Raw genomic sequence first — 26,386 nt, 5'->3', positions numbered from 1 at the left:
CATTGGTCTTTTTTGAAGTATTTTTGCAAGGAAAATTATAAAGAACTACACAGGCTTCAAAGAAAAATCTAAACCAAAACTCACAAGGGTAAAGGTCTGATTTGGGATTTCCAAACGTTGCAGTATCCCTTTCCAAACAAACTGTGACAGGACATTTTAAAGATGCAGATACCCAACTCCCAGAACCTCCCCCCAGGATCAGGATGCCAGCAAATTTTAAAAGGCATTTCAGTGGACCTGGCTGGAAAGTTACTAAAAGTTACCAAAATATTTGACTGTACAGGGAATTTTGCCTCCTGGTGTAAAAAGCTTTGAAGATCAAAGCTGCACCCAACTTCCCAAGGAGAGGGGCCTGACATGAGGCACAACTGAGCAGTTACAACTCAAAGTGGGGGATCTTGGCTTGCTCAAGTCTTGTGGGAACAAAATGTCAGCTGTTATACAACATCAGGAAAAAGGGCGTTTCCCTCCCATCTTCCCCACAGACATCAATGGAATTAACTAATTTCTGGCATTGATCCTTCCTCCCAGACTACTCCATCTGAGTTTCCTGTGTGCCCAACCTTCCCAGCACCAACAGACCCTTCCCTGAACACCTGCAGTGGGTATTTCCAGCAGGTATTGCTGGTTCTTATTTACAGTCACTCTGAAAACCTCCCTGTGCCCAGCACCTCTGCCAGGCCACAGTGAGCCCCTTCCTGCTTCTGCCACCATAACTTTTCCCTATCCAGGTCCTTTACATTTTCCTTAGATCTTGATGCTCTTTCTTGGGACAACACCTATTCAAAGCCAGGCTGAATCCACTCTGGTCTCTACTTCTGCTCTCTGCTCTCCCTGTCTTCTAATTCCCCTAAATTTCAGCTTTTGTCTTCATGTCTCTTCTACTAAGAATCCATTTTTCTGCTTAACATTTCTTCTCTTCATTAAAGTCACTCCAGTAAACCAACTGCTCCCACCACTGTTTTGCAGTGTGAAGATTACCAGGCCTTGTACCCCCTGCAAAGTCAGGGAGGCTGGAGGGAGGACCCCCTTCCTCCCACTGACTCAGAGATGTACTTCAGAATAACACCTACTTGCTTCAGGCCTTTGTGCTCTCACTGCAAAGAAAGCAGTTTGGGGTGAAAACCCACTTGGAGTCAGAACTGTGCCCTCTTTAGAGGTGCACAACAGTGAACTGCGCTGATGTCCACTGTGTTAAGACTTTTTAGTGAAGAAGAATTACAATTTCCTGCATATGATGACTCTGTGCCCTGTTTTCTAACCAAGGATAAAATTTTCACTCCCAACAAAGAGGGGGCACAGTAACCTCCAACCTCTCCATCAGGTAGATGCTACGGCCACATGAACATTACAATGCTCAGATTAATGTCCCACCCCAGACTCTTTATTCCAAGAAAATCTTGCACTTTATCAAGTCACTGGAGAAGCAAATCCTGCCAACCACAGACACAACTTCTGTGCAGCTTTGTCAGTTCAGCTGTGGACAGCAGAACCATCCCAGTGCCATTGGTTCTCCAGGCTGTGCTATCCCAGGTGTGCACAGAGAGATGACAAGCAGGGGGTCACCAGAAATCCTGGTACCGAGGTCTGTGAAGCGCGGTGTGTGTTTTTGTGCAAGAGGGAAGGTGCTTTATGAAAGTTTAACAGGCAGACAAAAGACACAGAAGGGACACATCTGCGGGAAGTAGGGAAAAACAGATGAGTAAATCCCACTAAAAATAAACCAACAGTTTTGAAAGTCTCATTACTTCGTGTTTACCTCTTGTTTCAACGGCTCTGACACGGAGATCCCGTCAGTTGTTGTTTGTCAGGAGGGAATACGAGAGAGAGAGAGACTATGACAGATCACAGTCACAAAGAACTGCTCAGTTAAAAAGAGAATCAAGTGTCCTTACCCTTGTTCTGTCCTCAATCTCATAGATGCGAAGCTGCATGGGAACATTAAAGCTATGCAGGATATTTCCACCAAACACCAGAGAATCTACTGGAGTGTAAACCGCGTGTATCCACCCTAGAGAGGGAAAGCAAAGAACTGAGAATGCCTCGTGCTACGCAGTGTTACAGAGCAATTTATCATCAAATTTTAACAACCCCCTGAGCCCCACTGTGCAGGAGATGAGAGGGTAAAGCAGTGAAAGGTTAAATGGGATGCTCATAGCCCCACTTCAGGGCCAGTCACAGCAGAAAAGCATCTTGTGACGTACAACCCTCTGTAAATCGGGTTCTTCTATTTATTCACCGAACAGTTACAGTGTTTACTGAGCACACTCAAGCTTATGACTCAACCACATCCATGACTAAGAAGTAAATTCAGTCTGTTTGATACACTCAGGCTCTCAGACGTATCTCCTGGCACCTCCAAGCAGGGCTGCAAACCATGTCAGCAGCGTCGTGGGGGCAAGGGCTGTGGAACTGGACTGAAGCACAGCAAACTTCCTTCACACCAGCACCAGAACACACAACTTCAGATGTCCGGAATGTCAAACTGCCAGCCTTCCCTCAGAAGTGAAAGTTTCACCTCCTGTGATCAACTTCCTGAAGTAACTGAGAAATCTTTTTGACTGGAAACCCCAAGTTAAGGGATTTAACATTTCTGTTACTGGAGCTGATAAGGCTGTTCTGATCCAGTCCTGCCAGGGACTGAATTCGTTCCACAGGCTCCAAAGAATCTTCTATCACAACGAAAATCCAGGCACAGCAATTCAGGCAGCCACACATGAGCTCTTCTGCCTCTGCATTGTTTGCTTGGTCTGTCAGGAGCTGAAGCTCTGGCTATGCAAGACTGTAGCCTCTGATCTCTGCAGTGAAAAAGGAATTGATCCTGCTAATGATCTGGGACCCACAGAGACCTGACACTTTTTTTCCCCCTTCTTCTTTTTTTTTTAATGAAAAGCATTACCATTTATAAACCAGCAGACAGCAAAGCAACATGGGGGGCAGTCAATTTTCTCCTGACTGTGCAGTACTTTCCATTAAAGCTGTGGCAGCTTTCCTTCACTTCCAAATCAGTGAGGGAGCAGGGAAATGCCATTCAGCCTAGAGGGTTCTCCAGCTAGCAGCCACAAAAGTGCTCCTCCACAACAATATTTCGACCATAAAGGCCTGCAAGGCTCTACCTGAGAAGTCCAGAGCAGATGGCAGGACTGGGGCTTTCGTTTAAGGGCATGTCGGTAGGAGAGAAATAGGAAGGAGAAAAAAACCAGCACTAGAATTTTCCCCCTGGAAACACAAGCCCATCCCTCTGGGTGCATTATTTTTCTGAATTTCAGAATCACAGAGTGGCAGAGGTTTGGAAGGGACCTCTGGAGGTCCAGCCCCCTGCTTGAGCAGGACTACCCAGAGCCAGCTGCACAGAACTATGTCCAGATGGCTCTTCAGTATCTCCTCGGATGGAGACTCCACAGCCCCTCTGGGCAACCTGTTCCAGGGCTCAGTCGATTCCCAGGTCTGATTCCACACGCTCCATGTGACGCATATAAAACCAGCGGGTGGCTCATGGCTCTGGCAGCTCATGGAATTATTGCATCTCTCCTGCTCCAGTCAGGATCATTTCAGCTGCAGAGTCACTCACAGTGATCCAGCCTGTTTGTTACTTCCAAATCAAGAACAACCAACTAGAGAGGAATTTCTGTTTTCATGTAAGGGTAGGGATGGCAACTACACACATCAACACTATAAAAGCTTCACAGCTGAAGGAGTTCAGCACCTCCCATGAAATACATACTGTCTGTACTAAGAGCAAGCTACTAGAAAAACAAATTATCTTCCTGATCATCTAGTCTTTGGGAAGGAAAGCAGATCCAAGGTCAAAGAAGTTGGAGCCACTGCTTCCACTGGGTAATCAAAGATTTCTGTGCCTGGGGGAAAGAATGGAAGCCACGTGCTGAAACAAATCTCTTGCTGGGTCCCCAAAGCAATTTATTGGCTCGGTGCTGAAACGCAGGGTAGGTCTGTGTGACAATTCACCTCAATTGTCAGGTTTAAAGATGAACAAAACGAAGCTCGAAAAAGTGCAATGACTGGTCCATGGCCACACACGTGAGTGGTGGCAGAAGACAGCTCAGGAACAGTCAATTATCAGAACACTGGAGAGCCCCCAGCACCACCTCCCACTGGGAGTCGATGTCCAACCCCACTGGAACCGACAGATGCAACAAGTTATTTTAATGGAACGATCGACACCATTCAAGATACAATTTGATACCTAATATTTACAACGTAAATAAAAGGAGTAGCTGAGCAGAAATCCGGGTTTCTAGTCCAGTATGAAAGGTTAAAAGGAGATATCCCTTCATTTTATAACCAATAAAATGAAATCCCATCAATGCAGTTGTTCTTTGAGTGGGTGCTTCTACTGCAATCACACAGTGGCCTCCTCCTACAAGTTGTATTTTCTCAGTGAAAATGTCACACTGGAGTGCAGCTGGTTTCATTGTCTCCTGCTCTCTGGGCTTCACTCTCATCACACCTTCCCTGACCTCTCGACTCTGCCCCCACCAGATGCCAAGGATCTTTGTGTTAATAACTGCTAGACTTTCTTGGCACTAGTCCCAATATTTCTGGGAGAAATGTGAAAGGATCTATCACTGGTTTGAGCCACTGCTCCAGCAAATGTTGTTCCATCCCTGACAAGCCCTCAGCAGAAAGATTAACAAACACAAATATAGTTTTGAACATCTATTGTTACCCAGAGCTGGTACAGGTGCAAAATGAAAGTCTCCTTTAAATTATGTGAGACAACCTCTGGTTCCGTGGATAATATCTTTAATTCTCTGCCTGCATTTATAATACAGGACTAAACATCTCACAAACAATTAGTGCCTTCAACTGACAGCTTCTGAACTAACTAAACACAAGGTCCTTCAAGATGCAAGTATTTCTAACAACAAGACTGAAAGTACTGCTCTTAATGACACAGTTCTCAATAAAAAGACCCTGCAGTAACACAGCTCTAAAATCCACCAGAGCTGGGAAAATTAAAATAAACCAGAGACCAAGCAACAAACTCAAAATCATTAACTGTAAAGTCCTGGTAAGTCAAGTTCCTACCCCTGCCAAAGCAAGGAATAGGATGATTTCCAGGCACAGCTCAGAGATGGGTATGGATGCTGCCTGTGGGCACAGAGCTCAGTCCCGGGGAATCCCAGATCTCCAGCAGTTCATGTGCTCCCACAGGCAGGATCCAGCTCACAGCCCCTCTGCCAGCTCCAGGACACAGCCCTGTCACAGGAGTCACCTGCACACAAAATAGATTTTGGCCACTCAGCTGTACAGGGTGTTTCAGTCACACTGTATCCCAAAATAGCTTCCACTTGCCTGAGGAACGTCCGTGCATAATTGAAACTGCAGAGGCACAAGCGCCAGGAGGTGAATTCCAGGGACACAGGACAGAATGGGCAAGGTTAGACAGAAATGATGGGAGAATTGACAAGGCAGAAAAATCCCAGGAAGACTGGCACAGGCGTTACAAAGGAAAAAACAAACATTAAAATCTCCTGTTCTAATATTAACAAGGCTGTGTACAGAGGAAAACCAGGAGCCAGCACCAGAAAAGTCGAAGTGGGAGGAAACAGAGATGAGCAGAAAACAGGAAACAGTTTCCATCAGGGTAATATATTGTGGAAATGAGCTCTGAGAACAGAGGAGCTTGGATGGCACATTCAATCCATCCCCACAGCTTAGATACAGCACGACTCAGAAATAAACTGAGCAGGATGAATGTTCATTGTGACCATTTGCAAACCAGAACACCCATCTTCTCAGCTCCCCAACTGCCAAGGTTTTTAAAGAGGAAGATAAACCTCCAGAACAGGAGAAAGCTGCACAAATGTGTCAGACAAAAGAGCAGCCAAGGGGTTTGCTTTGGTATCATCCCCACCACCACATCCCCTGCCTCACCTTCACCTATGCCACTGCTTTTCATCAGATGAACTGACAGCTCTGTTGACATGTGTGGTCACATCACTCTGTGCTGAACAGCCTGTCATGTCTGTTCAGGTGTGCCTGAGTTCCAGCTCTCACAGCAGCACCTCACCACAGAGCCTCCAACACAGACACCTCTGCACCGAGTTCCTCAGTTCTCTGCTCAGTGACCGCTTTGTGCTGCTCACACAAACCCTGGCACTGCTGCACAACCCTCTGTGTTGAGGGGAGATAACACCTCACCTCTTGGTAATTGTCTCAAAAACTGTAACATTCTCAAAAACAAAAAGAGAAAAAGGAAAGCAACTCAGAGTAAAATGCCACAAATTCAATTTTATCCTTCATGCTAAAACAAAAAGAAGCACTGGAGCAATATCAGAACAAATGGATTAAGGACTGAAAAAGTCAAAAGTCAGTGGAATAAGATATTGTTAATTTTTGGCTGAAAGCCCCTAACAAAAGCACCTGCTAAAACATCACCTAAAGCTACAATTAAATCCTGCAGATGAAAGATGTGCACTGTGGCTTCAAGGACTAGCCATGAATTAGAAAACTCTGGTTCATGGATGACCAGCCTCAAACCAGCCTGTGCTGCTATCAGTGACGAGGGAGGCAAGGTGGAACCAGCCTGTCCTTCCTGCTAGAGCTGCCCTGGAGCAGAGCTCTCCACACCACACCCCAGCACCAGGCTCAGCCAGAGGGGGGAAGTGGATTTGGGAGTGCAGACACTGCACACTCACAGCTCACAGCCCTCATGCCAAGCCTCGACAAGAAGCCCATCCACTTATGGCTTTCTGAAGCTGATTTTTTTTGTTTCAGTTCTTGGTGATCCGTAAGTGCTTCTTCCTTCCCAAAACAATCTTAGTTTGTGAAGCCAAGCCAACACTGAGCAGGAATTCTATTCAGGAGGCTCAGAAATGCTCTCAGCTGATTTACAGTTATGAATTATTCCACCACTCCTAAGATACTTGAATATTTAGATGTTATCATCTCTAGTAAATCAAGAAGGTAAAATTAACAGTAACAAACGTTTTTCTGAACAGTTAAAAGACATGATCTCATTATCGTTTGAATTTTATAAAACAACTATTATTAAACATTGCAAACTTGTTAGAAGATTTCAGTGGGCTGCAAATTCCTACTCAAGGATGCAATCATCCATCTGAGAATAATGAAAAAGAATATTAACTTACAAAGCTATGGGGCAAACAGCCTACGAGCTCCAAGCCAAAACCATGGTGAATCTGTTTCCATTAGTAACTAGCAGATATTTTCCTCTGTGATACAGAAGTCACACACATTTTCCTGCAATTCTACAACAACTTGGGGTGGAAAAGATGAAATATGTACACCTCAAAAATAAAAAGTGACTAAAGAGATAACCTGAGAGTGGGCACTGTGAGTAAATGAAACGTTATTTCACTCATCTCCAGAGAAGAATGACTGCATCATAACAGTGCCCACAGCCCAATACACCAAGGAAAGATCATGTTTACATTTTTAAAGTTAAAAAACTACTGATTTTGCCTAATAGTATAAGTAATACAGCACTCTCAATCTTAAATCATTTGTAAGAATTAGGTAGAGCACTGCACCAGGTATAGAACCAAAAATCCAACATTACGCTGTCACCTTAAAAAAACCTCTCCTCTTTGATCCTCTCCAGATCTTCATCACTTGATCCTCACTAAGGTTCCAGGCATGGAGCTTCCATGAGTGTCAGTGGAAGCTCACAAGATGGGAAAAGCTGAACAGCAACCAGAAACAGCCAGGCAGCTCTGCAGCCCCAGCACAACACCCTGCACAAAATTTACCAGTCAGATTTTAATAGCCTGTCACTCTCCTTGCTACAAAGACTATGTGCCACCTTCTGGCCCCATCACACAATAATCCATCAAACTCTCACTGGCACAGCAGAGGTGACCCTAAGACCACACACTGGTAATAGGTAGAATCCCACTGATATCCACTGAGACAGCACCTGAAACACTTTGAATCCTTGCAAACAGCTGCCTGCAGTCCACACAGAACATCTCTTTCTGTCCGCTCTTCTTCCCAAAAACGTTCATCTGAGAAAGGTCATTATTTCTGCCTTTGACTGGAAATAAGAACTGTGGAGCACTCTCAGGTTACCACAACCATCGCCACGGACCAGCCAGGGCATTTTGTTAGACTGCGGCTCATCCTTCAGCTCTCGAGAAATTAAGAGAGACTCCAACAGCATGTTCCCATGCCAAAGGCCCCAAAGTGCAGTATAAAGAACATAAGAAAACTAAAGTAAACCAAACAGTTACTCCTCAGTGGAATGCTGCTGGCTCTGAGGTGAAACACAACTGCTGTGAAATTGCAGCAACGTGAGGGAGAAGTTGGAGGAGGAACCAGAAAGGAACATCATCCAGCTGACAGCCAGCTATCCTGTCTGGATTTTGATCATAGGAATGTTGAATAAATCAGCACTGCAAAAGTCTTCTACAATATCTAATGGCAGTCCAACATCTCATCTCTTCCATGTACTTAAAGCCACATATTTGAAAATCCTACGTTAAGATCAGCAGAGTCAACCCAAACCCGCACCTGCTCATGATCCCACTGCCTCTGACCAGTGGCAGAGGCTCAGAAAAGGGCTGTAAGAAATAGAAGATGATTAGAACAACCCTTGGTAGCATCAACTGCCTCCTCCCAGAGGAACCAAAACCAGGATGCTTGCAAACTTTCTGAGACCAACTCACAAAACCCTGGAATCAACTTGTGTCCACAGTCAGTGTGGCAACGACCTTGGACATCAGCAAGACTGGTCTTCACAAAAAGAGAGAAAACCCAAGTTTATCCATGGGTCTGTGTGTCCCTAGCACAGTGATGAAAGATGCCTAAACTGCTTCTCCATAACACCACCACCACAGACTCCCAACACTTCACACCTTCTCCCTGCAAGCCATCACATGGTGCAGAAGCAAGATACAGCACAAATAATACTGGACAAGCTCTAGATTTGACTGTGACTGATAAAATTTGAGACAGTAACTGAGCACTGAGATGCTGCTTTTCCTCTTACAGATCATCACAGTTTCCACCTGAAGAAAAGCAGCCCCTTTAAAGCATTTCCCTTCCATCTGGAATGTGAGTCAGATGTGGAGCATCCACTGTCCACTGTGCCAGAATGAGATGTGTTACCCGGACCAGATTTCACTGACACTGGTAGCAACCATGGCTTCCTGCCCTCTTGAACCTTCAGCTGGTCTAACACCTTGAATCTAATCTGGCCATAAACCTCAGCATGGCACAACATGGTGTATTTCTCAATCAACAATTAGGCTGACACCCGTTATATTAATGATAAAGGCCTGGCTCCTGGTTGATTTTATCACTTTGCCACAGACTTTACCAGAGTTATGATCCTTTACTCACCAGTGGGAACCAGTAAAGTGGGTGGTGAGAGCTTGTAACGGTGCACAGCTCGTGTGGAGCCATCCTAGGGGGCCACCAGGGCACTACATGAGGCCCCTCACATGGTACCCCTCAGAATCCCGGCTTACTTCCCCCCTCCTCATCTTTAGGAAGAACTCCTCAAATGCTTCAAGAAGCACCTTGGCCCGTAACAGCTCACTGTGCTGACAATACTGGGCTCAATTCCTCCCTGATCCCACAGTTCAGATCGTGCCTCTCAGTGCCTTGCAGGGTTAGAAGCACAGGTTTAAACTTAATCCTGAAAGGATGATGGCAGTGATGGAGAGGAAAATACCCTGAGGCCCTGGTGAGCACTGTAATTATGCCTTCTGTAAGAACGATTCCCACTCTTGGCCAAGTGGTTTGTAGTTTCAGGGATTTACTGGATCTACTGCTGATCCCAGATTCTCAGAGAAACCTTCCATTTCCCACGAGCCTGTGACCTCTCATTCCCTCACAGGTCCTTCTTACAGTCTTCTCTAACTACTCCATCCTCACACTGCTATGGTATAATATCATTTCTAGGACCACTCCCAAAAATTACTTGAGAGCAGGAGCAGAGCAGGATACACTTCAGTCCTTTGCTGAAATGTTCTCCATTCACAGTCCAGCTGAGCACTAATTCCTCTCCACTTCCTGTGACTAAACCTGCAATTAGAAGGTATTTCCTTGTGGATGAGTTGAGGCTGGTCAAGAGTTTATCAGGCTCAACTGAAAATATGGGACACACCGGTTTTACAGACACCAATAAACAGAACCTAAACACTGTGAACACTTCTAAAGCACATAAAAAACACTTCCAAACATTAACTAACATGGTATGTGCACAAACCAGAGCAAAGAGGTCATAGGAATTGACCTGTTTTACACAGCTGTGCTCAATTCACTGACCTGGAACAGCCTTTAATTAGGCATTTCCATACTCTTAAAACAGAGGCCGAAATAATGCTCTTTCACATAAATACGAGATTTGCAAGTAAGTTTTCTGAACAAAATACAGCAGAGCAAAAACCCTTGAGTCTATGAGGTGCTTAGAGAGAAATTATTCATAAATGCTTTTCAAATGTGGCACAGAGCCTAAAATGTCTGAGGTATTGGCATTTCTGTACTTGAAGAAAACAGAAACTACAGTCAAAAACCCATTTGGAATCACTTTGTGTCAGCCACCATGTCACAGCTGTGTCCTGTCCAAGCTCCCACAACCTGCAGTATTCCAGCTGCTGAGCATGACTAAACTGACATGCAGAAAGTCTTATTTGGAGGAGGCTTTTCACGGGAGGATGAAGATAAATACGAAGATGCAGTAATGGGATCTGAGCAAACAGCACAGCCACTCTCAAACACCCAGTTCAAACAGTAACAGCACATTCTGACCTGTTTCAAGGGAAGATCTAATTCCTTTAATGGATTAACTCCTCTACCCTCAAAGTCATTCTGCCTGTCAGTCCCAGGCTGGTTCTTACCAAATACTTACAAATGTGCACATCTGTGGCCTTCAACTGATCCCAGCATTGCTCCCCAGCTGGGAAGAACATTGTCACTGTCTCTGCATGACCTGCATTGTCTCCAGGGCTAAAAAATAATAATCCTATCTCCACAGAGTAATTAATTCTACAGCTGAAAAACTACCAACCTATCTTTCTTTCACGTAGAAAGTCTACCTATACTTATCTCCCTGTAAGAGCCACTGGACAGAGGCAATGGGTTAAATCATTATAAACAAACTTATGGTCCCATAACAGTCAAGGAAAGCAAAGTCTGATATCACCTTAAGTGAGGAGTGTTACAATTTAGGCAGGAGCAGAAAGGGCTGAAATCACCAGCCTTCAAAGCAGCAACTATCTGGTGGCTTTGCAAGACGAGCCTGGATCATGCAACGCAGCTACTGAGGTGGGCAGGAGTGTAACTCTGAGGGTGGCTGGGCTGCTGGAAGATTTCCAGGTTCAGCACAATCTCCATCGACAGAAATCTGAAGAGTTATAACAATAAAACTGTTTCTCCAAGAAGCAACCCTGAGGGAGCACAGTGCCTGCTCCTCCATGGACTGGAATCTCCCTAGAGTTCCATCAGGGAATCGAGACCCACCTCTGGTTACAGAGAGAGGCAGAGAAGCCAGTTACTGAACTGCAGGTGAAACCTACCAGAAGACACCACAAAAAGAGGAAAATATCTTCCCCAGCAAGCCTACAACAGCAGTCAGTACGACTCTGGGGAGGAGTGGTGGACTGAAAGCCCCCAGGGCCCAAGTTCTCTCTCCCCCAGTACTGCACAAGTGATCACTGCACAGATTCCTCACAGCACATTTTCCGTAAGCCTTAATATCTGGAAAATTAAGTGCATTCAGTCCTTAGCCCTCCTTCTGCCACAGCTAATAAGGAGGTCGGTACGGGGTTTAGGTGTGAAGAATTGCTTTATAGAGAACTGTTAGTCAAACACCCCCCCAGTGATTCCAGAAGGTTAGTTAACAAGTGATACCTGAAGGAATGAAGAACGTGTAGCCTTGTTTCAGCTCAATTCTTTGGCACCGTTCCACCCTGTCTCCCAGAAAGATATCACTTTGCTTTCCTGAGAGAACCCATTCTTCATAAAGTTCTAGGTTCTGCAGAGTAGGCGGAATCAGCCAGAAGATCTAAAAATAAAACGAAAATTTTAACTATTACCAACAGTCAACAAAAACAAACAGCTGAGAGATTCCACCAAGGTTATCCTGTGTTAGACAAACGAGCAGCTTTCTGCATAAAACCCTGGTTTTCCAGGTGTTGTACACAGAGCCACACACACAGACACAGCAGCAGCAATTAGTCCATGTGCTGGAAGTGGCTGGGTAACTGTCAGCTGTCATCCTTCTTCCAGAAACATCTCACTCAGAAGATGCCTGGGGTTTACCTGCAGGTCAGACCAGTGTATTGGTACCCTACAGCTTCCCTGGGCTACAGAGATTCTACTTCACTGGACTACAGCACCTGCACCACAGATTCATTTCAGTTCCCACCATACACTGTCTATACTTCAGTTGGGGAAAACATCCTAAACCAGGGAAGGTGTGAATGCAGCCATACACACGGTGTATTTTAACTCCTCTGCATCCTGTAATATTTCAGGTCTGGCATATTGTGCCTGTGCACGCTACGGGAACATGGAATTCTGAAAGGAACAGAAGCTCTAGCTACAGAAGGAGTCCTGTGAGGGCACTCTGACCCAGCAAGGGTACACGCAGCCACATCTCGCTGCAAGACACTTCTGGACCACACAGCAAAAGCACCACCAACACAAATAACACATTTGGTATTTCAAATAAATCACTCATTTGTTTTGTAACGGTGAGTGATGTCCTTCTAGTTCAGGAAACTCTGTATCAGTATCAACAAAGCTGCTGAAACAGACTGAGAAAAAAAAGAAGAAAAAAGAGAGAAAGCAACCCCTCCCCTCCATAAGAGGCACAGACAAATAAAAACAAATATCAAATAAGGTTCACCTACCTTCCCCCCACGGAAAACGTGATACCACACTGAAGTGCCACCAAAATCAATATGAAAATCAGTGAAGCATCCTTTCACACTCATCAAACAGTACCTGCAAGCAGAGTGAAGGGCAAAAATGAATCAGTCTGAAACAGTATTTTTCACGTCTTAATTTGCAGAGGTTAACTGTGTGTGCAGTGCTGCTTCCACCAATTAAGTTTCTGCATTTCTAGCACAGTGATTTGTCTCTAGTACAGTGATTTGTCTCGTGAATATAACAAGGTTTCTGCTGAAAAACGCGAATCTCCCCATCTGAGTTTGCTGTTCACGCAAGAGGAATGAAAACCTTCAGAGTTAAGGAATGGAAAAACATTAAAAGTGAGGCTGTTCAGAAATATTTCTAATGCCCCTGCCAGTCCCCGGGGTGATCTGTTTTAATGCTCTCCATCCCCACTCGAGAGACACGACCTGCACCAAGAGTTGTACACAAATTGCTTCAAAGAGCGAAGTTTTCAAAAATCTTAATTTGCCTACAAATCCTCCTGAATGTTCTTTACCTACTTGCCACTCATGCCATTTTTGCAAGGACTGGGGGACAGAAACCTCGTTTGGCAAACTAACTCCTTTTTGTTCACATTTCTAGGCATTTCTGCATCAAAATATGCAAAAGGACCCAGCTGGCAGCAACGCTAAGGATCAAATCCACTATTTTTTATGCCGTCTGGATACAGGTTTTGAGCCGTTTAAAGTCGGCACTGCTGGAAAAAAAGACACAAGAGCCGTGTTCTGGCTGCAGGAATCTCCAGCCTCCAGCCACCATCTGTAACTAATGGCCGAATCACAGCCGCCCTCCTCACTGTAGGCACCTTTGCAAACGCAGGAAACACACACCACTTAACCCACTAACCTCTTTTCCTTGTTCCGGTCTCCGTTTCATGGCTTTTTTTTGTTTGTTTGTTTGTTTGTTTTTGCTTTGCTTTGCTTTGGTTTTTAAGGGGAGTTATGGAAACACCACCGGAAGGGGATTTGGAACAAAACGAAAAAAAAAAAAAAAGGGAAAAAAAAAAAAAAAGAGGGTTTCATTTAAGTGTGTCTTTTTCTGCTCACAGGCAGGTAGGAGAAGCTCAGCAGTATGCAGCCGGCGTGCAGAAGTCCCTGTAGATGATAGGCTGGGAAGGACCTTACCATGTGTCTGCAGAAGGCTGGCAAATCAGAGCCACTCTGGGTCCATAAGAGCCGCTGCCTAGCAACCACATCCCGAGCCGGAGTTGACAGAATGATACGCAATGCTGTCATGAAGACAGTCAATTTGTGCGCTTCAAAAAAGGTCCTGCGCCTTCATCTCACAATTAAAACCTCTCCTTGTGCAATTACACGTCTCTCCTCTTGCCCACTCTGGAATTTTTTTAATTTTTTTTTTTTTTTCTAATCCTTCAGAAGCAGGAAGAAGCTTTTGCTGCCCCTGGGGTATTTCAGATGCTTCAAAAATCACAGCTAGCCAAGAAGCTGTCTACACTCTCAATATGCTCCATTTCAAAATATGAGTCCTTCCCTCCCAAACACTTTTTTTTTTTTAATTTCTCCTTTTATGTTTTCTCTACCAAGATGTTGTTGATTACAAGTCAGATAGAATTTAAAAACAATAAAAGAAGCCCAGAAAGGAAGTTGCCTTTCTTCCAGTCAAACTGCAAAAAGTCACAGATTGAATAATTATTGCTCATTAAAAAAAAAAAAAAAATCAACATGGAAATTCTCAGTTTGTGGGCAGTGCTGAGTGTTAGAGGTTCATGTTGTTCTAAAGTTAAAAAATGAAATCCTCATGGAGTCAATTATTTTCAGTTTCCAAAAGGTCACATGTAAAATACATCACACCAACAAAAATTTCCTAGACAGTGCTACCTACCAACAATCACCCGTTGAATTAAGATATTCTGAAAGAGCAAACGTGGCCTGAGCATTAGCTGGTTTTAGTTATTCCTCAGCAGTCAACAATCTAAACCTGAAGCAGTCAATCTGCTTGTGTTCAGAGAGGAAATAACAGGATTGAATCTCATCAAATCAAAGCGCTTGAAATTTAGTTTTGTGAGAAAACACCAAGGCAGGTATAAGTGTGAACACGCAACTCTTTCTTGCCCATGTTTTCCCCCATTTTCCCTCTGTTTTCTTGAAACTCCTCTAAACACAATCACCATTCCATTAAAGATGGTTTTAGTGAAAAGAGCCACATATGGTGATTAAGAAAAACCTACAAAGCCTTTGGAAAATAAACCAGTTTTTCCTTCCATCCACACACGAGCCATGCCTTGATTCTGCTGTTAATCTCCCCGGGCCTGCTTTTGTCCCAGCCCAGCAGCTCCCGGGCGGCTCAGGAGCCTGCGGGAGGATCTTCCGCCATCCAGCACTCCCCTGGTTGCCAGAGTCTGGCACAATGCCTTTGCATTGACCTCTACAGCTTCCTCTTCCAATGTACACCGCAGTCACATGGTCCCAGCACAGCTCCATGCCACAGCTAATCTCAGACACCGCTCTGCTCCAGCCTCGGCCAGCGGCTCCTCATCACCAGCAGCTGCTGATTTGGGGGGAACCACTCAACTTTTTCGGGTTCTCCATAAAAACGATTTAAAAAAAAAAAAAGGGGAAAGAAAAAAAAAAGCCATAACACAGCATCCATGTTGAAAGAAATCTAGGAACTACATCCCACTGCGTGCTGTGGTCGCAGAGCTCTGGGCCAAGCAGGTACAGTGGGTACAGGAAGGCAATCCCACATCGGGCATGGGGATACAACCTGACCAGAGTTACACCCTGAAAACACAGGCGATGCAAAAGATGCCCCAACTTTAATATTTTCACAACTGCTACCACATCCAATCCCTGCCCACTCCACTTTATCTCCCTGCACAGCCTCAGTCAGGGTTTTAAAACATGCAGCTGCTTGTAATCTGTTGTGGGGGAGCTTCCCTTCCCCACTGAAGAGTTTGGTTTATGCTCTCCACAAGGCTGAATTTGTTTGATTTAATGTATTGTTATTCTGAAGGAAGGATTTGTGGTGCGGGGAAATGGAGAACTTTCCCCCTCGCCCCCCCCCCCAAAAAAAAAAACCAAAACCAAACATCTGGGGAAATTTGTTAGAGCAATGATGCGAAGAAATATGGAGTAACCTGCAAACTCACGGGGAAGAACAAACACAGAGATCAGGGAAAAAAAAAAAAAGAGAGAGAGAGAGGGAGATGATACAAATGAAGCTAAACCACTAAGCAAACACAGCGAGCTGGGAACACAGAAACAACACAGACACCGCTCCATAAGCCAGCGCAGAGACCACACTCCCAGGCAAACCCACAATGCACTCGCCACGCATCGCTACAAACCCGCAAGCAAACAGAGAAACAAAGACAGCGAGAGCCGCGCCGGGATGCGAAGGCACGGCCGGGCAGGGCGGGCAGCGATCATGCACATGGGCTCGGGGAGACGCGAGCGGACGCACAGGCAGCAGCATTACCCTGAGCTCAGCTCCTTCTCTCCCGCAATAGGCACCGCGCACCATACGGCTCTATTCCCTCTGGCATTGCGAGGGCTCCCCTGCCACTGAGCTCAGCCCATAAACCACTCCCAAACCCCAGCAGAGGCTTCTGTTTTTTGTTCGGGCCAATGAGAAAAGTATAGCTCACTCTTCCTTCCTCCCAGGAGCAGCGCCGGCTGGTTGAAATCCCTGAGCCTGAAACCGAATACCACAGACCCATGAGCCAACTGCAAGTGCCAGCGCGGGGAAAGGCGCGGGCCTGGCTCCCCATCCCCGCGCGGGAGAGACGCTCCCGGCCGTGGGAGGAGGGCGGCCCCGGCAGCATCCCGGCACCGCGGGGCCCCTTCTCCCGGGCCTGGGAGCAGGAGCTGGAAGGAGACGGCAGGAACAAAAGCTACCTCGGGGCGCCTCGGCCCGCACCGACAGCGCTCCCACACTGGGGCCCTGCAACTGGAAGCCACAAATTGCGCCGCAAGACAAAAGAAACCATTGTCACCCGGGAGGCACCGGCCCGGCTGCCGCCCCCACACCCCCGGCTCACCGGGGAGAAACCCGGCCCCGCCGCTGCCAGGAGGGCCAGGCTGCTCCTCAGGGATGAACCCGGCTTCTTTGCGATGAGCCCCGGCTGCTCCCGCGGGGAGGAGCCCCAGCATCTCCTCGGGGATGAACCCGGCTTCTCCTCTGGGATGCACCCCAGCGGGGACGAGCCCCAGCATCTCCTTCAGCGACGAGCCCCCCGGCTCACCCGTCAGGGATGAAGAACCCCAGCTCCCCCCTCACAGAGGCCCCCCAAGCACCCACCCGTGGCCGCCGGGCCGGCCCTGCCCGTGGAAGGCCCCTGGGACCCGTGCCGTGCCCTCCCGGGCAGCGATACCCAGCGCTCCCCGCCCGGGGGAAAACACCCCCCTCCGCCCCTCACCGTGATCACCACACCCCGTGCGCGCACCGGGCACTTCAAACGCACATGAAAGGCCCAGCCCCTGCCCCGAGGGGGTTACGATCCGACCAGTCACACAGAAACAACACCCGAGATAAGAGAAGTTTGTTTTCTGCCATGCACCGAGGAGTTTGTGAAGCGACTGCAAATCACACTGAGAGACCACACCGGGGCCGAAGTACCTGACAACACTTGCCTCGTCCCGCCCTTGCCCGGTCCCAGCACAGGTGGGACACCAAGAGTGTGTGGGGTGGGCTCACAGGGCCAGACTGACCTCCAGCCCCCAGATTTTGGCACTGACTACCAGGGTAGGTGGCTGTTCAGATCCAGGGTCACCACAAACTCACACACAGACACTGGTGCTTATTTGAGTTACATGTGTGGTGCTGCAAGTCCTCCAGTCTCTACACAAAGGAGGATTTGAGACTAATGCAATGATGTGAAGACATCACATTTTATATATTTTGCGAGCTCGGAAAGTCTTAATGAGAACTCGCACTTGTTGGTCTGATTTTTTGCACTGAACTGTACTTATAGAGCAGTTTTGTATCAAAAGCAGTTCACAAATGACATACAAAGTGCACACCAGTCTCTCACAAGCATAAACCAGAGTGTTGGGGGACCTGTGAGCTCCCTGGATTCAAATGGCAATCGCTGTCTCCAGAGGCACACCCTCAGCTTCTAATTAGACCACAGCTCAGCAGAGCATTTTAGCATCTGTTTAAATCCATCCCTGCTCAGTAAAGGAATGAATAGAAAGGAATGGGTGGCTGAATAACAGCCTGGGAGAGGGAAAATAGGGCTGAGGACATGCTAACTGAGCAGCAGCATCCTTCTGAGAACAGGTAGATGTTTCACACAAGATACACCATCCTCAGTTGAAGGACAGCAGCAATATAAAGACCTATTATAAAAGTGCTTAGATATTTCAAGTAATAATAAGAATTTTGAAGGCAAAAAGCATGTTGTAGTGACAAAAGCTTTCACTTTCATTCATTCCCTGGCACAAACATCAGGTTCTTAGAAGTGCCTGTTACTGTTTTTACAGCCATCAAGTCCTGTGCTGTAGCTATTTTCACTGCCACTGTATTGCAAATAATCTTGCAAGGCTACAAACACAAAACCTAACAAAGAGGATAATAATTTCAGCAGGGCTATTTCTTTTGATAAACAAAAAATCAAACTAGTACTTTTTTTTTTTTTTGGTGGGTTTGGGTTCAGTTGTATCCAGATTGCTTCAGTCCTGGGTGAATTTAAACAGAAAACTAAATCTGACCTTGTTTTGAGCTACCTGAGAATGGTTATGGTGCTACACAAGCTTCTGCACCTAAAAGCTGATGTTACAACAGCACTGCCTTTTCCCGCTGCCTCGGCTCCTGGTTACATGGCATGTTCCCACTCTCATCCAGAGTCCCGTGTCTGCAAGGCTTTTCTCAGCAACTTGCACCCCAGAATGTGAGAGAGGGGAGGAAGGAACAGGTTTTCTTGGCAGCAGTGAGCTGCTCGCTCTGCTCACCCGGTGTCACCTGGCGGAGTGATCCCACTACTATGTTGTTTTCACACCTCTGCACTGCCCTTCTGTTGGCATAAGCATTTATGCAGCCATGTGGTGGTTTGGGTGGCCTGAAAACTAACCAATTTTTGTGTATATCTGAGCCAGTTTTCAGCCAGAGCAGTCCCCAGTCCAGTTTGCTCTGCAGCTGCATGATGTGTTTTAGCAACAAGGATGGGACGGTGTGGGCAGGGGACTGTTATTGCAGGGGCAGTGCCAGCTTATACCAGTTTGAAGTTTGCCACACTCCCGCCTCAGCAAGCCATCCCCTTCATTTCTCACGTTGCCTTACTGCTTGTGAGGTAGCACTTGGAAAGTTTTTTTGACATAAACTGCTTTTCCACTTAATTCAGGCTCCTGCGAGGTAAGCAGTCACTTACCTACAGACAGAAGAGATAACCTCGTTACCCAGAGGTGTTTTTTTTGAAAGTTAATGGTGCGGGTCCAAGTGGAAGGCAGGGCGGTCTCCAGCGCACACAGGGCTCCTGGTAACCGAGGCAGCGCAGCAGATGGAGCGTTCTCTAACTTCACTCCCAGCACGGAACTCGACGTGCAGGAGCCAAGACAGACATTTGTGTCTGGTAGTGCCATCTGTGTCTGCGAAACCGCAGCGCTCTCGCTGGAGTGCTTTGTGTTTGTAGGGAACACGTTAATGGTGGGGATGGCACGCTGCGAACTCGCGGCATTGTGGGAATGCGGAGAGCAAGAGTGAAATGGAACCATCCCATTCCCGAGCAACAACACTCATTAATAAAGCATAAGGATACTGACAGTTCACATAAAAGGATGGGCAGCGTGGAACAAGTGGCAGCTCCACAACTGAACGTGATCTCCTTAATAGCAGCTTGTATCCTGCGGGTACTCACAGCAATAGCTGGGACCGGTATCTCTACAGGAAAGGGCCAATCTGAATTCCCAAAGATGGAGGAAGCTGATATCGAGGAGTTCACCTTTAAACTGGACAAGTTCATGTAAGAGAAATCTCTTGAGAGTCACCAAGCACACAGAAACCACGTCCACCTCAGGACGGCCCCTGCCTGACCTGCAGACAGTGGAAGCTCAGAAGGTAATTTTTAGGGGTGACATCATTTTATGCTCACACTGTTCTTACACTCCTCCCAGGGCATCAATGCCAGCACCCAAGAGCAGACAGGTTACTGAGAGCCACAGATCTTTGTCCTGATGTGGTACAGCTTCTGTTGTGCTCCCAGACTATCACTGTTTGTTACTGGTTTTATCTTTGTGGCTTCTTCAGACTGATGAGGGGTTTGTGCCAACAGTGCTATAAATCATCCTTCTCTAGTCTTTATGTGAGATGGTGCTCACTAGCAACATCCTCATCACTCCAGCTGCATCACCCTCGCCTTTAGCACTCACGCCTGGTAACTCCTTTTCCCACATCAAACTCTATTGTCACATTTCAAGTGCTCACAATCCTTCACTGTTTAGCTTTCCTGTACCTATCACAGCTACCAGTTTATCAAGCTGTCAACCTCCACCTTCCCTTTGCCAGTGACAGCAGCCTCAGTGGCTCCGTGTCTGCTTCTTCATCAGGCACCTCCTTCCTCTCTCCCAGGCCACCCTCCACACACGGGAAAAACTCCACATCAAAATCTGTTGAATTGCTACATCTCTAAAATCTCTTTGAAACCTACCATCTGGCATTTCATGATGCAAGCAGTGAACTGCAAGCACATACTCTGCTTTTTCTGCTAAATTCTGTTAGTCATGTTGCTACTTTATCCTTTAAACCACTTCTGCCTTGCTTTGTTTACTTGCTCCATCTTTCTCAGCATCCAGAGTGTGCCTGCTCTAGGAAAGGTATTTTTTTCTTTACTTCTTACCTTGTACAATCCATGAGTCCTGAAGCCCTGAATCACGATTCAGTTTCTTAGCTCTAGCAGATTATAAATAAAGTTGTTTAGCTGACTAACCACTTGGGAAGCAAGTGCTGCTCTGCCACTTTGTTTATTTTGTGACCTCAGGCAAGTCACTGAGGACATTTCCAAATGCACATGTGAAACGGGGCACTCCAATCCATATCTAGTTACCCTAACAAGCAGTTTGATCCTTTCAAAATAATGGAGTATCTTTAGCTTCCAATGAAATCAGAGGTGCTGAGCATTGGACCAGGCACTGGACCATATTGTAGGAGGAGGCTTCCCACAATGTCTTCTGTTGTGGAGACCTTTACCTTCCAGAATGTTTATTTTCATAGAACAGGAGTAAATGCTGTGTATCACTTGCTGACTGCACACTCCTTTGTATCTGTTACTACTAGTGTATTTTGCAGTTTGGAAAGAGTCCTGAGCAATTTTCAGAACACCAGAGGTCGGTTCAACAGCAGAGCCTGGGATGCTGCCAGCATTTGTCTGGCCAATAGAAAATGCCTCTAAACCAGAAACAGCAGTGAAGGGCTTCCAGGATTACCTGCAGTTCATCAGCCATACAGGTCATTACATCATCAACAGGAACCCCTGTCTCAGCTGCACTAACTCCTATGGAGTTTACAGTGCACATTTTGAGGCCCCCAAATAATTCCTTTTTCCAATCATCATATGAAAAGTTTCAAGAAAGACACTCAAACAGAAGAAAGAGTGAGGTGAGGTTATGCTTGCCCAAAAGCTGGAACTGAGATAGGCAGAATCAGGACACACTGCTCATTTTTGGTCTCAAACAGGCCCTGAGTGGGTCCTCTGAAATGAGACAAAGCCTGTGCAGTCAGTCCAATATCTGATCTTGCTGTTGAAAAAAATCAACAGAAAAGTAAACTGTCATGAAGAGCAGTGGCAGAGTTTCTGGGGAGTCACACACCTGATTGAAAACAGTCATCAAGTTCATTTCATAAAACATCTCTCAGCTAATAACTTCTCAGCCATTAGTGGCTTAGGACCTGGGAAGGATCTGAGCCCAGCCAACAACTGTGTGACATCTCTGCATCCTGTGAAGTGATTTCTTTGGGCAGCACTTTCAGAGAATTCACTATTTAAGGTCAGTCTGCCATTTTCAAAACCGAGTTGCTCAAAACTGAACAACAAAAATGCACTTTTCAAAGAGATTTGGTTAAAGACTGTAAAAGGAATTAATCAAGGCAGTCAAGGGCAAAGATTTTTGAAGACTTCAAGACTTTTTTTGAAGACTTAAATAGACTTACTTTTTCACTTTGGGGTACTTCATCTCTGAAATAGCATTGGTAGCATCCGTCTGTCTCTCCTTCAAATGCTGTGGCCACATATTATCCACCCAGTCGACCAAGTCCACCTGAAAGCCCACCAGAATCAGCTGTTAGTTACTGCACATGTAGTAGGACATACTCCTGCTGGCTAAAACTCCTGCCATGACAGCAGCAGATGCTCACAGACAGGGAGAGCCTTGCTGTTAAGCAGAAGTCCCATGCACCCAACTTGCTTCATCACCACAACTCAGCCCTTTGCAACCCAGAGGAAGGAGAGATTTGCAGTCAATTTACCTGGGTGCAAATTCTGTCCCACAGGCACCTGTGAGCACCTTCTCTCCTATTCTGTCTGTATGCAAATGCACTGTTGTAGCCAACAGCCTAGGAATTGCATTTATAAACTTTAAAATGCAAACATAAAAGAGATTATAGTATCCCAACACCTTACATTGCAAGGAACATTAACACCCTTGTTCTGGCCAAATTCTGGTTTGAGTAATTATATGAACTCCTACTGTGAACTCCTTCATCCTTCTGCTGGGGTATAAAATTGACCCAAAGAAGTTCTTGTTCGAGAAGTTTTTGTTCAAAAGCCAAACTTTTAGGGAGTGTGGGCAGGAGAAAACAGTGAAGCCAAGCAATTGGAAACATCCTGCAAGATGAGGAAGAGCTGGAAAGCAAATGTAGCTCAGGGCCATGGAAGCACAGCTGGGTGGGAGCACAGACAGCAATGTGTCCATCACAGCCACAGCAAGGACAAGCCTGTGACTCACTCCTCGCTCTGTTTGTGATGGAGCCTGTGCTACATATCTGTAACACTCCCTGCTGGTTATGCAAGGGGGTCACATGTGCCAGGTTTCAAAACAGGGGAAAACACCAGGCGCCTTGGGAAGCCCTTGGCAGGCTGCAGTGCTTGTGCTCAGCCACAGCGTGGCTCAGAAACGCCTCGTGTGGGACTGAACCTCCAGTCTGGGGTCAGACAGGACTCAAGACCTGTCCTAGGCCTTGGTGACAGAGCTGTCCCCTGACTGTGTGCAGCAAGACCAGAGAGATCCAATTCAGACCTTTAGCCTCCTGACTGCTAATTCTGTTTGAAGGCCTACCCAAAAATGTTATTTGTGTGAGTCAACTCAACTGTTCCTATTCCCTGAGGATTTTCACAATAGGGCAATTAACACATGTAATTCCTGCACTCTGGGGCTGAGCCCTTTCTCTCCTTCTGCACCAGGGACTGCTGATAACACAAGGTACTTTGAGAAGAGGAGTAAGATCATGTAGCCAGGAGAAACAGGTCCCATTCCATGAATACCACAACTGTATGTGAAAACAAAACTGATGGTTACTGCCCTGATTCTGAAATAATTCCCACATCTGGATATTGCAACCCAGAGTTTACACAACAGGGAACCTGAATCAAGTGTTTCTGCCTTAAGTGGGCTCAAAGAGCTGTGCAGAATTCAAGAGAACCACTTAGACAAATACAGCATTCAACTAGGAGCTGACTTTATGTGCTGGACTTCCCTAACACCCTCTCTTCTTGTCCCATGGGAGTGAACAACAGCAAAAATCTGAATAAACATCTAAATATGTGTTTAATATTCAATCTGTGATCTGTGTGTAACAGAATACAAAAGTTAAGAATTACTTTGACAAATCAGCAGTTAGAGCTGCCACCTGTTTTTGATCTGTTCAGGCAGCAGTGTGGTGTTTATATTGCCTGCATAGGCAAGAGATGTCCTCAGCAAAAAAAAAGCTGCTGTTGTAACTAGAAAAGGACTTAAAAATCAGGAGAAAAGTGTCTGAAAATAAAACATCATAGGGCACCCAGCAGTGTTGTGCTTTGAGGGGTCCCTCTGTTCCCTGATCAGCCAGCACTGATGCCCAGACTCTCTGCTGAGTGTCCTGATGGACACCTGGAAACCCCCAGTGCCATTTCCTCCATCCCTGTGTGTGACTGAATCGATGCTCTACCCCTCACCTACACATGGCTACATTTCAGGGATATATGAAACCATCTTTACCAATAAGGGCACAGTTTCACTGCCAGTGACTCTATTGGTAATAAAATCACAGGAGTCTTCTACCTTTAAAAACTATGGACAAATCTACCCCCTTTACTGCCAATTCTGACATAGCAGTGATTATGCTGATTTAATTATGTCTGGATTTCTACATTTTATAATGGTGTTTTCAACTTTTTCCCTTTGGAGCCCTCTGAACATTTCTTAGTTAGTAGGAGGGTTCATAAATAATGAACTCAAGCTTCCTGATAGTTTAAGCTTCCTTAAAGAGGAGGAAAAACAATAGATAGGTACTTAATTTTGGATGGAATTTCCCCTAAATACCTTGAGAGGAACTGTGTATCTGTGCAAATTGCATGATTAACAGCTCATCAGGTACCTAATTCCATTAAATTAAGTTCCACTGTCAAGGAGCCCAGCGTTCTACTTGGCTAAAAACGAGCTCCTGACACTAAAGGGACAGGAGTTCCAGGCACTTCACATCACCTTGGTGATGAAATAAACCACTCCACGGCTTATTTCTGGGGAGAAGCTGAAAGCAGCCCCCATCACAGAGCATCCCTTACCACGTTGGGGCGCTTGACAATGTTCTCCAGCTTGGTGTGGCTGAACTCCAGGCTGATGACGTTGTAGAGCTTCTCCCGCTGGGCCTCTGGGGTCTCGTAGTACCTCACGAACTGGGACATGCTCATCTCAACCCCCTCTGCGTGTTCACATCCATCACATCCACGATCCTGCGGCTTCCTGCGAACACAGAGGAGCCTCAGAACAGCTGCCTGGGTTTTGTTTTTATAGATATGCATATATACACACCCATATATATGTATATTATATATATGTATATTTTTATATATATATATGTATAAATTTTCAGTAGCTGCAGGGAAACTGGTATTAGAGCACGAGAGACCAGTATGAGCCCCTGCACAGGTCCTGAGCAAGCACATCGAGCAAGGAACTAACTTGGAAGTGGACTTTTCCCCCAGTGTGACACCGAACAGGTCACCTGGTGTCTCTTTGCTTCTCAAAGATGGAGAGAGCAGTTTGCTCCTTTACACGAATTGACATGAGCAGAAGTACATTAAAAATTATGAAGAAGTGATATAATATGGTAGCAGGGGGCAGGCAAGACAAATAGCTCTCCAAATCATACTGCAATTTTCTAAATATCCATATGTCTCTCAAGATGCTTTTACTCATGTACCAAAATTATCTATAAAGAGCAAACTGCCTTGCATCACTGGATACTGTAAATTACTGAACACCTTATACAGATTGCTGAATATTCCCAATTCCAGTCCCCACCAGTGGAGATGAAAGCACTAAATGCCACAGAGGAGTGAGCCCCCACTTTGGATGTCTCAACAAAAACTACAGGACATACTTTCAGCTCCTCAAGTGGCAGACATACAAGTCTCATTAGCACCAGAATGTTGAACAGCAGTTTTAGTCGAGCCTTCAGCTTTACACAGATTAATCCACAATCTTCTCTTCGGCCAACTGGAAGGTTTCACCTCTCCCAGCAATTTCATCATCCTAATTAGCAGTTCATTTGCGTGTGAGCGGACGGGAGCCCATGAGAGACATGTCTCATTTCCAGGAGAGAAGGATTCCAGCAAACAAATTTGCAACGTTTCCAAAAAATCACTCCAAACCCATTTTCACCGCCGAAGAAATGACTCGAAATAAATTGCATTAAAACAAAATGGAGGCTGATAGGCACCATCAGAGGGAATTATTAATAATTACAGCACCTGGCCTATCGTGGGCTTGGGAGCAGTATTTCAGCAAGAGTGATAGCCTGGATTGCCTTGTTCCTCTAAAACCCTCCTTAGCCCCTGCTAGCAGTGACAGTGACAGATGTGATAATGGTTCTGCAGAGGAACTCGGGACCATAAAGCTCTGAAATCAAAGATAAAAATGTATACAGTGTAAATCTGCAATAGTCCCTCCAGCCCATCAAACTCCTCACTCCAAGGCCAGGGAACAGGATCCCATCCTTAGGCTGGGCTCGGGACTGTACGGAGTGTTGCCACCTTGAGGCAGGATGGGGAGAGTTTAGTTATGTGTCAAAAAGCACAAGAACCCTTAAAATTGGCATTTGCACGTTTGAAACAGCACATGTGAAATCTAGTTTTGGGTTGGGTGTTTTTTTAGTTGGTTGGCTGGTAGATTTGGTTCGGTTTTGTTGTTTCTTTAAGGGTTAACTTGACTCTCTAAGGGAATGGTCTTGTTTTCAACTCCACAGGTGAGCAACTGGGGTGAAGTCCTGCAGAACATGCCCTGAATAAAAGCCATCCTCATCTCTGCTTCCAGAGCCTGGGGATCAAAGGAATGGCTCCAGCCCAGAGGGG

General features: G+C 46.0%; 1 protein-coding gene across 1 annotated transcript in view; it reads right to left on the bottom strand.

Annotated features, from left to right (window-relative positions):
- Positions 1-26,386, bottom strand: part of KDM2B (lysine demethylase 2B) — a 108,810-nt gene that overhangs the window by 58,138 nt on the left and 24,286 nt on the right. Inside the window, 6 exon segments of the mRNA XM_050318176.1 lie at positions 1,896-2,011; positions 11,842-11,995; positions 12,846-12,939; positions 21,991-22,097; positions 24,599-24,729; positions 24,732-24,776. Coding sequence (XP_050174133.1) covers positions 1,896-2,011; positions 11,842-11,995; positions 12,846-12,939; positions 21,991-22,097; positions 24,599-24,729; positions 24,732-24,776 — 647 coding nt within the window.

Source organism: Myiozetetes cayanensis, unplaced genomic scaffold (assembly GCF_022539395.1).
Source record: "Myiozetetes cayanensis isolate MyiCay16 unplaced genomic scaffold, myiCay2020 scf21, whole genome shotgun sequence".
NCBI classification, from domain to species: domain Eukaryota; kingdom Metazoa; phylum Chordata; class Aves; order Passeriformes; family Tyrannidae; genus Myiozetetes; species Myiozetetes cayanensis.
This window is presented reverse-complemented; position numbering and strand designations above follow the sequence as displayed.